Below are 18114 nucleotides of genomic sequence, written 5' to 3' on the forward strand. Positions count from 1 at the left end.
ACATAAAATGAAAAGTTATTACCAGCTGCCCTTCATCAGGTCCAAAAAGATACTCTAGATAACTTTCTGTCACCATCTTCAGTTTCGGCCTCTGTGATTCATCAACGAATGCATCCCTGTGCATAAATAAACAGATCAGATCAATCAAAAGAAAAAGGTTTGACATAACCATAATCGATGCCTAGAATAGCAATAAATCAAAAAAAATCAATTCACCCACAGCATTTTAACCCCTTGCATGCCTTTGACGGAACCATTCCGTCATCAGCCACGGTGGTGCTGTGCTGGTGACGGAATGGTTCGGTCACGGCCCGGCTGCCGCGCCTGCGCGGCGCTGATATCGGGCCTGCGCTGAGCATTCTATTAGGCAGGCGGGGCCGTGACGAAACCATTCCGTCACAAGCACAGCGCCACCGCGGCTCGTGACGGAGTGGTTCCGTCACGAGCATGGCGGCGCCGCGCGGCCCCGCCTTCCCCCCCTAGCGCAGCGGCAGAATTACCGCCGCGGCCAAGTGATTAAGTAATGGAGTCATTTTTATAAGGGACTCTACAGAAATCACTTTAGCAGATAGGCTTCGATAATGCCAGCTACAAAATCCTGAAGCCTCATTTCCGTTTCTATAGAAGTCATTTGGCAAGGCTGTAAACACTGTACTATTCAAGTTGTGACTAACCAATCTAAAACTGTTTTATTTGGCCTTTTTACTTTCTAGAACGAGACACCTTCTTGGTGGCAGACATTGTAAATGATAACAAAAAAATATTGAAAACAATAACAACAATCCAGCTGCGGCCCGTGCAGGTAAGAGCGGTAGGGCAGTGGGGCCTGATGGTGGGGGATTTCGACAGACACGAGGTGGGAAAATTAATTATTTATTTAATTTTCCCTCATTGACGTCTGTTGAATCACCCCACCCTCCCCCCCCAACCTGGCCTCGTCACCCAAAGCTCTTCCCTGCACGAGCAGCGGCTTCAACATTCCCAAACGAAAGAAGGAATGATATTACCAACTAGTTTTAAGTAAATGGCCTCTTCAATATAATTTTTATTATATAATGTGCAGCCTTTATTTAGGACATTTTTTGGAAATATGCATGGTAAGAGTGGACAGACAAATATATCTTAACCCTTCAAAGAGTTTGCAGTAACATAATGGTGCTGTTTCTGTTTAAAAAATGACAATAATTTCCTCAATACTGGGATCAGAAGAGAGGAGATGGAAGCAATAAAGAAGGACTTTAAAACAAGTGTGATATGTAAAACCCCAATGTATCCACATTAGACACTCTCACCTATGGAGTCTTGTAGTACTGCAGTCAATGTTACAAAAGGAGCCAAGTTTAACAGTCCAAATTTAAGTATAGTAAAAAGAATGTACTGGTATGCAACATTGAGTTGCTGCAAACTAGCAATATTTCGGCAAGAGAGTGGCTTTAGAGCTGCAAAAATGTACTCATGATGACACATATGAAAAAATCTTTGTTCTGGCTGTTCAGAATTTAGAATGCCCATTTTTGTCTATGATGGGCAGGAGGATAATTCTGAGAGCTGGAAGTCTGCTGCTAGATTTGTGAGCATGCTCAATCCCAATCCCTCTTTGGTGTTCTCCATTATTGCAGTTGTGGACATCGAATAAGCGGTCAATTTAGAATTTAGCAGATTTTTTATGAATTATTTGTAGATTCAGATTTTATGTATTAGGGCACACTTTCCCTGTTTGAACCTGGCAAGCCAAAAAACAGGTGCGCCGGGCGCAAACAGGGAAAGTGCGCCCTATTACAAAGAATGCGCAGTCCCCAGGGCAGCTGCGCACTCGTGCTGCTCTGGGGGTATCGCATTCAGGTGAAATACGGAGCAGTTTGAAGCAGCCGCTCTGTGTTTTCACTTTGCAGGTGGCGGCAACCTGCCTGCACTTTAATGGGGAATAGAGATCCTCCTGCAGGCGGGTGCAGTAGCTGACTGCACCTGCCTGCAAGTGGATGTCTGGTGGATCTATAGGACCTCCTTTCCCCCCTCCAGAGGGCTGCTCTCAGGGGGCACACTTGTGTCCCCTTTTAGGTCGCGCACTATCAGTGCGCCTCCTGACAACTTCTTTGCCTTCGCGCCCGCATCTGTAGTAGGGTGCCAGCTCAAAGGCAAACCGATTCCCTCATTTGCATGGGGGTGAGAGAATGCCCTCTGAGGTAGCGCTGGCGCTTTAAGTGCGCCTACGCTATCGGTATTACAGAAGGGGCTGTACAAGTTTCTTCTGCCCCTTCTGTTATACCAAAGTGCCCCAGGGGCGCGCAAAGCGGGGGGAAAGGCCTGTTGCGCCCCTGGGGCATCTTCTGTAAAATCGCCCCAATGTTTAAATATGTTAGTGAACTGCTCTGTTCTTCTTCATACATGGAGAATATCGGAGTAAACAACACAAAATAGAAGACAGATGTTCTGCTGAGACGTGGCAACTGGTTAGTGGGCAGCACTGAGAGTAGCAAGGATGCATAAACCTCAGCCGCTGTTATCACATCATTATCAGAGCAACCCAAGTATTCTATGTAAGGAAGGCGGTTGACTAAAGGGACAACGAAAAATAGGCTGTTGTTTGTTTGGGTTGAACATACTCGAAATACATTCATAACAGGCTCCAGCATGCTTAGCATCCCCAAGAGCGCACTGCACATTGTCGAAATATCATCTTAATAATCTCAGTATTGCTTTGGAACATAACGTGCTTTTCCATGCTAATCTTGATTTATTGCAAATAACGCCTCAATGATCCCTGAGAGTACACTACTGTATAGAAACCTTGCACTTTTTAGGATTTGTTTAGAGACCAATATTACAATTATTTTTTTACAGTGAACATGGCTGAGAAGTGACAACATATCGTGTGCCACGTGTCCAGCTAGACCTTGCTTTTTCGCCAAACACAGTTTATTTTCTGGCACTTTAAATGTAGCTGTTCACATTGTGTAAGTATGCGTTCAAGATCCCATTATGCAAAATGATATTAGCTATAAAGCCAGTACTGGCCAAGAGTGTCACATAAGACAACTGCCTGCAACGAATGAAGGACAGTACAAGGGGCTTCATGTGACTGGCTTCTGTCAATAAGCTTGATCAGTGGTTACCGAACTGTTTAGAACCACAACCCATGTTATAGAACTACAAACCTTAGTGACCCTCCTAACTTTAATGGGCATGAGGAGTGGTGTTTTTGTATGTATCCATAGCATTGTATGGTAGCAAATAGTGCGTTTTCTATTGACGTGGACACTAGGTTTCCACAGACATATTGTTTTACTGATAAAACTATATAGTGCACAAATGATAATGTGTGGAAATCGGGTTCCCTGAATATTTATCATTTGTACATCACCAAGTAAATTGTCTTTATTTGTTTTGGTCCTATTAAAATCTCTGTTTCCAGCACACTTAAGAATTACAAAACAAATGTACTTCGCTTTTGCTTTTCCTAACTGCTGAATCAATATATTTCATTTATAGGTATGCACATTGTGTGCGTGTTGCAAAAAAACGACAGCACACTTTCCTGTTCTCCAGCAAGATTGTCACATAATTCACTTTAAATTCTCCTCTCACTTTGCAGTCTGGGGAAAAAAGTAAACACCAACCCCATAAGCAGCACTTTGTCAGAAGACATATAGCGTGTCATTTGACCTCTTCACTTGAAGCACCAAATGTGAAAGATAAACAAAACATTTAGTTATTTATTGCTTGGAATATCGAGACCTGCCAAAAATACCCTCACGATCCACCAGAGGGTCAGTAACGTAGCAAGAATGCCATGGGCCAAGGTACAAGAAAGAATTGCCCTTTTGGCTGCTGTTGGGGTGTAATGACCCGATTTTTGCCAACAACAGGTCAGGCAGTCACATTACCCCTCGGGACCCAAAAATATGACACTCTACAATACTCAAATAAAAATTAAAAAGAGGAGAAAACGTTGAACCTGATGAAAGGAACACAAAAGTTAATTGTAAAAAGAACCCTCACTCACCAACCTAGTGGTGACATGCTTCATCACTGGGTTCCCACTGGAAGGACCGAGTGTCCTCCCAGTGTGCTTCTACGTCTGTTTACAGCGGAGCTGGTTCTTTTGTGTGTTGTTACAGTGAAAAACCCAATTGTGCTAAGTGTGTGCAAAAAAATTAAAAAATGCGTAGTTGTAACTGTCAACTACTTTATTAATAGTCCAACCCGCATTGGTTAAAAACAGGTGATGTAGGGACTTCTAAATGGGTTTCTTTATTTGAAAACCCTTAGTCCTATAGAAAATTGGTCACAAAATAGCACAATTGGGTTTTTCACTGTAACAACACACAAAAGAACCAGCTCCGCTGTAAACAGGCGTAGAAGCACACTGGGAGGACACTCGGTCCTTCCAGTGGGAACCCAGTGATGAAGCATGTCACCACTAGGTTGGTGAGTGAGGGTTCTTTTTACAATTAACTTTTGTGTTCCTTTCACCAGGTTCAACGTTTTCTCCTCTTTTGAATTTTTATTTGGAGGTGTTTGTTATTTATCACTCTTCCGTTGTTGATTAATACTGATATTAGGGGTAAAAGAGTGATTATTTACACCCTGACTCTCTTGTTGTTTGAAGTAGTACTCTACAATACTCTACAATACTTACCCAAGGTAAGAATACCACTTATACCTTGTCTCTTGCTAAGAGGATTTGTACAACAACAATCTTCCTAGCGACAGGCGCTGTGCATGAGGCAATTAGCCGATCTTCTCTGGTACAGAATACTCGCCTAGGAAGAACCACATACAACAGGCACAGTACATATCACCACAAGAAAAAGGAACCAATTGATATATTCTGGAGGTGAAATAATTAGAATTTGCACATCACTTGCCAGGAGTAGGACAACTTCCTATAACACAATTACCTGCTAGAAGGGAATTCACCCATCCTTCTACAACAAAATATTTGGCCAAGAAGAGTCCACACCTCATGCTACAAGGAAAAAGGCGAATTGGTATATCTGGGATATAAATATATATTTATTAGTATATGATACACGGTAGGCCAATCTGTACCATTTCTAGCCAACAACCAACTAACAATTAGGCAATTGCTAAACACAATCCGGAAAACATATGTAGAAATATATGTATATGAATGTATGGAACCTGAAAACAGAAAGAGATAGTAAGCAAGAACAGTCAGAATATAAGAATTAGTGGAACACCTCACCAACTATCTGTTCATCCTGTTTCCACTTCGCCAGAGGGGAGTCAGGTTCTCCGGCCGAACCAGGAGACAATGGCAACACTATACGCCCCACCGCCACAGCTGCACGTCTGCCCTGTGCTGAACTTCCACCGAACAGAACCCAGACACCTGCTTTAGTACAAGTGGAAACGTAAGACGAAGCTCCTGTGAGCCTCGCCCCCTTTTCCCATCAGAGTCCGTACCACTCCACACCAAGGCCACAGCTTCAGCTGGCCAGGCGTCTGCTATGGCTTCAGAGCAGAGCGAGCACATTTCTCTGACAAGAACCAGTTCCCTCCAGTCAGCAAAGTGCGAAAAACAAGTGAAAAAGAAAGCATGGCCTCCTCTCCTAGAGAAGCTCAGAAAATGGCGACAGCTCAGAAAATGGAGTCACTCAAGCATAAGCCTCTATTCACGCAAAAGAGCAAAATTAGTATGCAAGATGTCATGAGATCATGCCAAAGGCAATAGTCAGCACTGCCATTAAGCAAGATAAAGTCAGAAACAGAAAGGGACATAATCAATTCCTACTTTGTAACTTATTCTTACTAAGCAGGCCTACACATCACTATATTATGCTAAAATATGCTAAATAAGACTGAGATGGTGATGGGCGATGGCCATTATCAAGCTATTTATTCACATAAATGGCACATTCATTACAAGGGGTAGTAAAATACAGCAGTTATCAGGGGCCAGTGGGTCCCTTATGGCTCTGGGCCCCAGTGCACTGCACCTGCAGCACAAATTGTAGCTACGCCCCTGCAGAGGGTGGGTCATGACCCACAGTTTGAGAAACACGGAGCTAGATCACCCTAAAATTGATCTAATCTGTGAAATATTATTTATTGTTACACTACATGAACTCACTCTTCTTGGTGAGCAGTACAACATAGTAATTATGAGTTTATCTTGGAAGAAGAACCCAGACTCAAACATTGACTCCGCGGCCTGATTTCAGCACTGTGAAGGACTCTACAACGCTTGCTGGTCATTTAATCAGTCTGTTTCGGTCACAAATCTAAAAAACATTTGAAGTACTTACCATGAAATGCTTCCAAGACCATTCGCTATGATTTCTTTGATCTTCTCTTCCAAAAAGGTAAGAGGATCTTCTGGGCGCATAACAACCAAACCACAAAGCAGAGCCTGCAACCCAAAGAAGAAGTAAAATGTATTTACAATCAGCAAGTGAAACCATTTCGTCGAGCACTTTGACATACAAGCTATAGACACTGTGTGAAACTTCAAAATATTATTTTCCCAATGCAGGACTGGCAACAAACAAACACAAATTACTAAATATTTTAACATAGTTAGGAGAGATAGTCACTGTGAACATTAAGACCAAACTCAGATCCGTGGGTGTGGGCCTGATGTGGGAGAGATTGGGAGTTTGTGACTATGTAAAGTACAATCACTGTATGACGTTGGAGACAATATGACCATAGTTTATTGACATATACAACTATTACAGATTGGGAGGATCAATTTATAGTGAAGAAACATACCCTAATGGAACCAATGAGTGTTGAAATAAGGAGAAAAACCTGAAGGAGTGGACACAGTGAAAAGTACTGACTAATTTTATAGGCAAGCTATGGATTTCCTATTTCAAAAAAGTACTTAAGTCCTCATAGAAGTTACTCCTTTACATTATTTGGGGGTTTGTAAAGCACTTCCTAACACCTTACATCAGCTAAAAGCATTGAGGGATCTAGAAACATAGATATGATAGGGAAGGAGAAGTTGCCATATAGTAAATTTGCAAGAACCAGGTGCTGTGGAAGATCTTGATGATCTGGCAAGAGTGGAGAGGGACAGAAAATAGTCACGATTGAAATTCCCAAAACAGAGACAAAGCTTTGAAGAAAACGAGGTCTGGGAGCCTGAATGTAGAAAGAATGACCAGTCTTGGGCATCTGACCGGGCAGGACTTTGGAATCCGACTGGAGATGTGGGTCTTTAAGGGTCCTCTGAATTTTAGGTAGTAATCTTCTTGTCTCGAATGTTATGTTGGAGAATTCCACAGGAAGGAGCACAAAACATGAAAGACACTATGGGCCATATGCATCAACATTTTTTCCCTTAGAAACAGAATGGGCAAAACCCTTTGATGCATCTGGCCCTATGTATCTAATCGATCAGATCATCAGTAGGCAGCGGCAGGCGAACGTTAGGCTTCAAGTTGGATGGTAAGAAACATTTTTGCAAGACAGTTTGGTGAATGCCCTTGGAGCGCTTGTTGAACGAGCAAAAGTATTTTATGTTTGCATAGTAATGCTATTTTAATTATATGATTGTCACAGTGAATGAGTATGCCAAACCTTACTGATACATCAAAGTGACCATAAGAACATAATAATAAGTCACTGGTTGTTTCTTATGTGTATTATTACTAAAACACCTGAAATGTAGTGTCTTGTGAATCTAGGTATTTTATTAGCGGCTTAACTGCTGAATTACTGTTCCAGTAAATGTTACTTTTTTCAATATTTCAGCAAGTGTTTACTGAAATGTCAATGCACTTTTAAAAATAATATAAAGAAACTTTTTTGCGTCGAGTTCGAAGTTTTACTACCTTTGGATTTACAGCTCTCTAAATAACTCGCAACACTGTTATCTGACTCATTGTTAAACTTTCCACCGACTTAAGCTCAAAGCTTATATGTATAATTTTGAAAACTAGGAGGAATTAAAGTGCCAACACATCGTAATTTTCAAAAAAGGTTGTTTATTACGAATTTTATAGGTGTCACCAGATACATGTACTTAGTTCAAGGCCCCGAAAACTCATGTACTGAACAAAGCAATGGATATATAATTATTCAACAGCTTCAGAAGAGGGTGTTGCTTGAGGGTTTCTTCGCCAGGAGTTACTTAGATTAAAAATACCACTGAAAAAACATGACAAAGTATTGTACAGAGTGAAACGTCACCACCTCAGTTTCCCTAAAATATAGATGTGATATAAATCCAGCTGCATGCTTCAAAACTCTTCCGTTTACTGGGAAACCCAATTTACATAGGTTGCAAATCTGCTGACTTGACAGCCTCCATGAGCTTGTCTCCTCTCAACTATTGCAAATGTCCACTCACGGCATCTCATTTAGTATAGGGAAAACACAAAATGATTACTTCACGGATAGGTCACTTGCTATCTCCCAAAAACTTGAAAACCTCACGATGCCATCTAATTCCATGACATAATGGGGGGAAATTAGATTTTGGTGGCAAAATGCCGCTGAACTCTCTTTGTGAAACATCAAGGGACGACATTGAGAACTCAGCAAGGAAACTCAGTCGTATGTTATTCCCCACTATTTCCCTTCCCCCAGATTTACTAGGAACCATGATACCATGATTTCCAGGCAGGGAAATTACAGTGGTTTTACCATGCAGCTTATAATGAGGGCCTTAGTCCTATTGTCTGTGGTGTGATGAGAAGCAGTGATATGTATGTAACACACCCTCTTTGCTGTGGCATGTTAAAAGTATGGCAAATTGCCCACAGTTGCCATCACAAAGAAGGGTCTGTGCCTGTTCCACTTTGTTGAGAGGGAACAGCAACGTAGGGTTGGTTACCACGAAGATGGGTAGATGCCTTACCTATTGGTGCCAACAACTACAAATTGCCTGAATCCTTCCCTTTTTGTACTAACACCTTACTAAGACAGTTCAGTCGTTTTTCCCATCCCCAATAAATAAAACCCTTGATTCTACCAAAAGTCTCCTTCACACTGAATGCCATGGTATACTTCTCAACCTTTCAAAAAACGTATCCCTATCAAAATCTATAACTTCACTGCAACCTCTACATAGGAGTCCACACTCTCGGTCCTAAGAAACACACCCCATGAATACCCCCTGCAGACACATATCCTAAATAGACAACAGCACCTGAGCTGACTGAATTGGAATGGAACGGCACCAGATTAAAACCAACTGGAGGCAGTGCACGTTTGGGCATAACCTTGCCATGGGAATAATTGATTGTGTCCCATTCGTCTTTATGAAAATCTTCTGTTCACTACTAAACAATTTATTCACAGGTGAAATTTGAATCTCTATTAACAAGTCGAATGTGGCCTAATGGCTAGGGCGGTCGACCTCGAAGCTGGGGAACCGGGTTCGAGTCTCGGCAAAGGACGCTCAACATTCTATGATTCTGGGCAAATCACTTAATCTCCCTGTGCCTAACAACAACAAACAAGCATTGGCATAGCCAATCGGTCTCGCCTTTGAGATCTTATAAGCGTTTGGCTAGAGCTATTGACTTTGCCAATGTGTTTAATGTATGTTGTAGTGCAACTAGTTGGACCCAAAGAAATCGAAAACTGATAGGGTATAAAAATATAAGCTGCCTTTAACTGAACTGTACTCTAAAGGTTGCCCTTTGAAACAAAAATAGGACGAGAAGCTAAAATAAACAATGGAAAACTAATGAGAGGCAAGAACTAAACTCTGAGCAGTAACCACTGTAGTTGCAGAATATAACCACCTAGATGAAAGCCTACTTCCAAATATTGTATGAGCATCTGGACTCCATCTGGTAGTATGTTGTGATAGAGTAGATACTGCAGCTCTCATAAAGTAGCGTCCTCGGGGAGAATAAAGTTATTTTCGGACCTGGAAAATGAAAGAATTTCAGACTTGTGCTGCAATAAGAACAATAAAATAGGCATTTGTGTCTGAAAGAAAGGTGCATCTGGGTTACTTGAGGGCACTAGGAAATAATAATGACATATTTAAACAACAACCCACATCAACTGCTGCAACCAGAAGCTGGCTGAACAAAACGTGCACACACATAGGCTAAACCGCATGCCTCGGGTTTTAACCCTTGTTGTCTGCAGGTTATTTGTATGCACCAAAAGCCTGTGTCACTGCCAGCAGGCTGGTTATCAGTTGGCAATTGTCTCTCGATTTTGGTGTAGGGTAGGCCATGACAGAGTGGGGCCTTTCATGGTTTTAAATCACAGTTAGTGGGATGCGTGCATCTTATTCAGTCACCGTAGCAATAAAATGACAAAGACCCATAAGTGCAGTGCAGGGACCGTTATGAGGACCTTGTTCAAGTAGAAACAGTGCTGTGAGGAAATGCTTGAGGCATGCAGCGCTTTATAAAAATGTGAAGAGACCCGTAATCCACCAGTTTTGCAAGCCCCACTCTTTCAAGCATGTTGTGGTAGGAGAGTGTAAGGAGACGGCAAAACAATCTCTGTGTACTAAAAGCATGCTGTACAAGAGTCCTTAAAAGACACCCAGAAGAGCAGAGCAGGTGCTTCGCTGCCCTGTAGATAGGCAACACTATCACTTAGGCTATTATTACAAATGGTTTGTGTCAAATTGATACCTATATTGCGCACCCTAATGCCTACCCAAACGCCGACCATTAACCAATCAGTGACAACATTAAAGCTATTATGCATATGGCCACAAATCTTGCTTTCAGTACACGAATACTACTCTAGGACCTCTGGAAGTCGCTGAAGAAACAAAACAGCAAGACCCTCACTGGTATGAAGAGAAACCGTATTGCTGCGGCTGCCATTGAAACCCCATTACCCATGACAATAAGACATTACCGAAGTAAGGGAAAAGACAGAGAGAGCAGTGTCGGCGTGGGTTCGCATTACAACGAGAGAGAGGAAGAGATGGCTAGAAAAGAAAGAGTGTAAGAATAGGTGCGCGAGAGAGGTGAGAAAGTATACAGAGTAGGGGAATAAGTGAAGGAGGTGCAGAGAAGGGAAGAGAGGGAGGGTGAGAGAAAGAGGAGAAGAGAGAAATGTGAATGCGGGGAAGGGTTACGAAAGGAAAGACTGAGAAATAAGCGGATAGAATATCAATAAATGGGTCAGAGGGAGAACCAGAAAAGGCAAGGACAAAAGGGTCAGAGACAAAGAGAAGGGACAGAGAGTGAAACAAAAAGCGAAAATCAAGGTGGAAGAGAGATGAACGGAAGAAGAAAAGACAAATGCGGACAGAAAAGGGAACAGTGTGAGAGCAGAAAAAGTAAGGCAACGAAGTTAGACTGCCTTGGCGGCCTGTCCAAATTTCGAGCCAGGTGTTCGTCAAGGTCGCCACTGGAGTGGACAAAATTCTAGTGTAAAAACCTGACGCTGCAACGGGAGAGAGCGGCGGAGGGGTGCATAACTAAATACTTATAAGGTCCCAAAGGCGAGACCTATTGGCTATTCCAATGCTTGGTGCAGGTGTCTGTCTTCACAGTGGTCCCAAAGCATTGAAGAAAATTACATTCTTCATTTTATCAATTCCTTATTCACTATTCATTTCCACTTAAATTGTGTGGTTTCATTCACAATGATGCAATTGTCTGTCATTTTATTACATTTGTAATGCTTGTCAGAGGATCCAAACCTTGTCTGGAGCTACCAAGTTGGAACGCTGTAGAACATTTCAAATCGTAAAGTACCTGTGCCAGCAATGGAGCAGCCCCAGGAGCAGACCAATTATCCAGACAGCCACAATGTTCAAAGATATCAACAGAGATTGTAGTAAAACTCAGACATAAAAAGGCACTCACAGGGCTGTTTGCAGTAAGGTGACGTGGGGGGGGGGGCGTTACCAACATCAAGGTAAACTCGTGGTATGAAGAGCCTCAACTAACCTCACGGCAGGACGTCACATTTGAACAGCTCAGGTCCCATTCATGTGGAGCTTTCACTGCACGCATCACACCAGGACAAGTTCTTGAGGCAATGGAGGAATCCTCCAAAAAAGCATTGCATACCGCCTCATGAGAAGATCGCCATCTAGAGGTCTGAGTAGAAATTCCTTCCACAGCGATGAGGACGGTTCGCTTCTTCAAGTTACTAACGACATGGTGGTGACACCTAAGGACACCAGTCCAGAGCACCCAGTTAAAAGGACAGTGAACGCATCACCCGGTGGACGTATGCCATGCTCCAGGGAATCCCTCCTGGAGCTCTTTTGGGGCTGTGGGAAACAACAGCGCAGATGAGGCCGTGCAGCATAGCCCACTGCAATGGAAAATGTGGTCTGATATTGCCCATAATAATGTTAAATCTAGTACCGACTTCGACAGGGGAAACCAAGAGATCGTGTCCTTTTTGAGTCACTGTTGGGGCATCATGTTAAAAACATTCTCCCTGCTTGGACTCCTCCAAGTTGTCCGACACCGATGTATGAGAAAGGCTGAAAAACGTTGCCATTCCATCTTTGCCTGAGCAGAATTGAGCCAATGGATGCTGATCGAACTTGTAAAGCTTGTCACACCAAGTGTGCAAAGAATGCTTAAGTATCTGTGGTCCACCAATAGAGACAATCTGTCACTTGACTCCAGCATTGTGCACCATATGAAAAGCCAGTGCTAGAGTGTGAGAGAGCGAGCGAGAGAAAGCTAGAGAGGGGTGGTGGAGGGGGGGAGGCGATGAGAGAGAGAAAGAGAAAGAGGGGGGAAAAGGAGGCGATGAGAGAAAGAAAGAGAGGCCAGAGATACCGGAAGAAGCAATGGGAGTGCAGTAAAAAGAATGATGAGGCGGAGAAGGCGGATCAGGAAGAAATTAAGAGGCACATTGTGGGTACAGCCAGAGAATAGAAGGGAGATCTAAAAATGTCTTCTGAATGGGGCGAGTGCAGGAGAAGACAAGGGAATGAGGCTGCTGAGAGACAGAGGCAGAGAGATGACAGCAGATTAGAGAGTGTGCGGCCCGTGACACAAAAATTAGCCTTTTTTATGGAGAAATAACAAGAGTCGAGGAAAGATAGCAACATTAGCATCACATGATCAGCTGCGACTCCTGGATAACTGATCTGTGTCCCTTTAAATCTTACAGACAAAAAGAGTGCAAGGAGGCCAGAGGCTGGACCCAGTGACAGCATGACAAGAGATGGATATGAGGCAAGAGGAAAAGCACAGAATATTCTGGAACCATGCCTCTTCCAAAAAGCTCAAACGGTATAAGGGGTGGGGGTCCTACAAGCGGGATAACTATGACGACAGAAGCCAGGCCTCCCATCACATGCGCGCGCTGGCATCACAGCGGGGGCTTCCTTCCATGCGTCACAGCGTCTTGGCACAGTGCTGGGCACCGTGGAAGTCTCCACGTCAACAAGCGCGGCACACGCGAGTGGTGCATGCGCGCTGGAGAGAGCAGTCTGCTCTTTTTTCAAGCACATACTCGTGCTTGTGGCCTGCTGCTGCGCACTCCCGCAAGGCCTATGCCGCCACAAGCACGAGTATGTGCTTGGAAAAAGAGCTGCACAACGGCTAAAGGTCTCCTATGCAGTGCATGCACACTGCGTAGGCGAGACCTAAAAATGAATGTGTCTGTAACGTAACTGATGCTCATGTAAAGTGCTCTGATCCCTTCAGGTCTAGTTCGCACTATATAAAACTGCCCCCCCCCCCCCAAAAAAAAGTTGTGAGCATTCTTTGAAATTTCAAATGCTATTTCAGATTAGCTCTGCAAATCCCTCTCTAACTGCCTCTCAGACTTTCTGGTCCAAGCTGAAACAAGCACACTAAAATCAATATGTCTGGTCTTGGCTATTTTGTGGTATTGTTTTATTTATTTTCGTGATTGCAAGAATAAGCAATAAACATTAAAATTGTCATAGTAATAAAAAGTATATATGCTGCCATCCAAAGGTGGGATCACATCTGTAAAAAAAGAGAAAAGCATAAAAAGTGGCCCATCATAAAAACAAATGATAAAAACAAGTAATGAAATCAGAATTTGACGTACCAGCCCTGGCATTGAAGTGGACTACTTTCTAGGGGCGTGTGCACATGTACAAGAGCAAAATACCACCACTCACAGTGAAGGAAACAATAGAACGAAGTGGGATGACCCATTGCTGCATGTTTATATTGTGGGGAGTGGTAGCAAAATTTGTATAGATCATTGGATGAAGAGGGGCGACCGAAAGTGTCTGTCTCTCTCTCTCTCTCTCTCTCTCTCTCTCTCTCTCTCTCTCTCTCTCTCTCTCTCTCTCTCTCTCTCTCTCTCTCTCTCTCTCTCTCTCTCTCTCTCTCTCTCTCTCTCTCTCTCTCTCTCTCTCTCTCTCTCTCTATATATATATATATATATATATATATATATATACATATATATATATATATATATATTTATATATTACCTACTGGCGGTCGCCAGTAGGTATATATAGTTAGGATTTTTTCTCTATGGGATTTTAGAAAATTCTATGTCTAATAACTTTGGCGTTTGTGGACGGAATTGGCTGAAATTTTCAGGAAAATGGAACATTTTGTTTCTGAGCAGCCACTGAAAATTTGGGGGGGGTTTGTCAAGGGGGGGCTGAGAAAAAAGGGGGGTCCCAAAACGTGTTTTTAACATTGAGTTTTCCATAGGGCGGTTGGCCTCACTTTTAGCCCGAACGGCTGAATGGATTTGCACGAAACTTGGCAAAATTGTAGGGACTGGTAGCCCGATGTGCCTTTGCTAGGTCTCAATATATGTGTTGCAGTGGATTTTGAGAAATTAACGTTCAAAAAAAGATATATATCTGTAACAGCGGACCGGGCAGCGCTCCAGTTCGCGTACTTTTCGCGTTACGGAGCTTTGTGAAGCGAAGCTGGTTGGTTCTCCGGCGTCTGTAAACATTTCAAACAGTCCGTAGCGGCCGCCATCTTGTCTCTCGGTAGGATCGAGAGACAAGAGGAGGCCAAAGCGAAGGGGCAAATGACCATAAGGGGGCATAGTAGATCCTCCCTGACCCCCTAGGTTTGATGTGGAGGTTTTAAAAGGGCCCCGCGGGGCAAAAAAATAAATAAATAATAATAATCGAACGGCTGAATGGATTTGCACGAAACTTGGCAAAATATCAGGGACTGGTAGCCCGATGTGCCTTTGCTAGGTCTCAATATATGTGCTCCAGTGGATTTTGAGAAATTAACGTTCAAAAAAAGATATATATCTGTAACAGCGCTCCGCTTCGCGTACTTTTCGCGTTACGGAGCTTTGCGAAGCTGATTGGTTCTCCGGCGTCTGTAAACATTCCAAACAGTCCGTAGCGGCCGCCATCTTGTCTCTCGGTAGGATCGAGAGACAAGAGGAGGCCAAAGCGAAGGGGCAAATGACCATAAGGGGGCATAGTAGATCCTCCCTGACCTCTTAGGTTTGATGTACCATTTTGCCAAGTTTGGTGTAATTCCGTTCAGCCATTCAGGCTGTAGACGTATCTAAATGTCCTACGGAAAATTGCATGGGGAAAACACATTTGAAAGTGTTGAAATTTAGAACCAATTAAAATGTTACTTTGGTTTTGTATTTGTGTGTGATGAAAGTTAATTGGTTATGTATATATCTAAAATGAGAGGAAACCACAGCCATTTTGTGATACTACTGTCTGAGGTATATTTGTGAGGAATTTTTGGTGCTCAATTTCTGGTGTTTGATTTACACAGTACTAACACTTCTCCTACTTTTAAAAAGGTGAGTTGTTAATTTGTAAGGGGAACTATGTTGTACACTTTAAGATAATTTGAAAAATGTTTTCTGTTATTTATTTACAGTCCTTCTGTTATACTAAATACTTGATAAAGTTAGTTTTATATTATGTATTACTAAAAACGATAAATGAAAGTGATTATTTTTTTCTGCAATTTACAGCAAGCAATTTCAAAATAAAATGGCTCACAATGAAGAGACCGTGGCAATTTCTTTTGAATTATCCACTACATTTATTGAAATTGACAGCACCAATAATGAAATATTCTCACAAGGAGGAGATGACTTGATTGATTTTTTTGATCAATCTCTTGATGGCGAATTTATCGAATGTTTGGAGACCATAGAGTTACAAGAATCATCATTGCAGACTTTTCATGAGGAGATTCCTGATGAGATGATTGAAGAGGAAATTCCTGATGAGGACATGTTACTAGTTCTTTCAAATTTTGAAAATTCAGAAGAATAAATTTATATTTAGAAATCAAAAATTGTTTGAGACATTATTCATTTTTATTTTTAATTTATGAGGTTGTAGCGAAGTGATTGTAGTATAAAATGAGACTTATAGTATAGAGTGCAACATTTTTATGTTACATGGTAAGTTTACTCATATTTACTTTCCTTCTCCCACTATATTATCTCCAATGTGTATTTGACATCTCTTCTTCATCTCCGGCCTCCTTTCTCTCACTGTCTGTGTCTGATGCATCTTATCGCTGCCATTTTGTGTAATTACAGAAGAGAGTAAAATAAAATAGTTCGGAACGTGAAAAGGGGGCAAAGTAGAGTACCCCTCACCCCCTAGGCCTTCTCAGGCGGTCCCAAAAGGATCAGTTTCTGTTTTCCTGAGAGATTATGGTATGAGTTCCATATACCACAATAACTTGCATTACAACATGCAAGATATCTATCTCCTATTACCAACTTTTGGAGATATTCGCGCTAAGCGCGAATATCTCCAAAAACTAACACCTGCCCTGAGCAGTTCTTAGCCATGTTATCCAATGGGAGGTGGATAACATGGCTAAGAGCATTAGTTCGGTAATGCATGAATATCGCTGACTTTTTAGCGATATTCATGCATTGCGGCCGTTTTTTATCGCATTTGCGATAAACCTTGATAATAGCAAGGTTTATCTGCGATAATTTCTGACGATGCTTAGCGGTAAAAAATTTGTTGCTAAGCATCGTTAGCGATAAATATCGCTTAACTTTGGTAATATGCACCAACGTCTGTTAACGTTCGATTCGAAGGAAATGAGGAAGTGTTGAAAAACATTGTCTGCGCCATCTTGCCTTTTTTGAAATGCCACACTTTTGTCGTGCACGGCAGCCATTTTAGATGCCTTGACCAGACCCACTCTCTGCACGCTGTTGATCCGTAGCATGGCTCCCCACCCTCGCAAGCATCTTCCCCAGGCACTGGTCACCCCCGCTCTCTGTCTTATGCATCGGCAATAAACCTCCCCCCATCTGCGCTGCTCTTCCCTGAGAATCACACTCTGTGCCCGCCCGACACCTCCCTTTCGCCCTATTCACTACCGCACCCTCTGACACTCCTCTTCCTCTGTGTCCGATTGTCCAGGCTATCAGCTAGCCCTGCAGATGTAGTTTATGGCCCCAGCTGTAAAGAATCACCCCTCTTCAAAGGAGTTATAGTAGATCAAGGCCCACACCCGATGAGATCCGTCAAACCACACGCGTTCCTACTATCTGAAAACCATCCTGTATTGTGATTGGGGAGGGGACCGAGCCTGTAGCGGAAGATTCCAGGGATGACTCTTTGTACATCAAAGTTTTTACAATTATGTGTCACATTAAAAATATATAGCACTCCAACAAAGTAGTAGGAATATAAAACTTTAATAACTTATAAATATATACAACAAAACAAAAACAGTAAAAACATTTAAACAATGAAGAGACCGTGGCAATTTCTTTTGAATTATCCAGTACATTTAATGAAATTGACAGCACCAATAATGAAATATTCTCACAAGGAGGAGATGACTTGAATGATTTTTTTGATCAATCTCTTGATGGCGAATTTATCGAATGTTTGGAGACCATAGAGTTACAAGAATCATCATTGCAGACTTTTCATGAGGAGATTCCTGATGAGATGATTGAAGAGGAAATTCCTGATGAGGACATGTTACTAGTTCTTTCAAATTATGAAAATTCAGGAGATGTTGCCTGGGTGCCGCACTGCTTTGGGTATCCGGCGTGGGGCGTCCCGGGGGGTGGGTTGTCAGTAGCGGTCTGTTGTGCGAATAGTTCCAAGGCAGCAGAACGCGCTGAAATCTGGATGGCACGAAGGTGATGTCCAGTAAGTTGCCGCCCCGGCAAATAACGGCGTGGGGCGCCGCGGGGGGGGGGGGGGAGGCAGTCCAAAGTTCCGTTAAAAGGGCAAAGGAAAGGATCGGT

The 18114-nt window shown here is 42.6% G+C and overlaps 1 protein-coding gene across 1 annotated transcript in view; it reads right to left on the reverse strand.

The window, feature by feature from the left end:
- The window catches only part of FBXL13 (F-box and leucine rich repeat protein 13), a 1354404-nt gene that overhangs the window by 1197302 nt on the left and 138988 nt on the right, over window positions 1-18114 (reverse strand). Inside the window, exons 2-3 of the mRNA XM_078679367.1 lie at window positions 6273-6376; window positions 23-116 (exon numbers count right to left, since the gene is read on the reverse strand). Coding sequence (XP_078535493.1) covers window positions 23-116; window positions 6273-6376 — 198 coding nt within the window. The remainder of the gene's footprint in view (window positions 1-22; window positions 117-6272; window positions 6377-18114) is intronic.

This window comes from Lissotriton helveticus, chromosome 1_1 (assembly GCF_964261635.1).
Source record: "Lissotriton helveticus chromosome 1_1, aLisHel1.1, whole genome shotgun sequence".
NCBI lineage: Eukaryota > Metazoa > Chordata > Amphibia > Caudata > Salamandridae > Lissotriton > Lissotriton helveticus.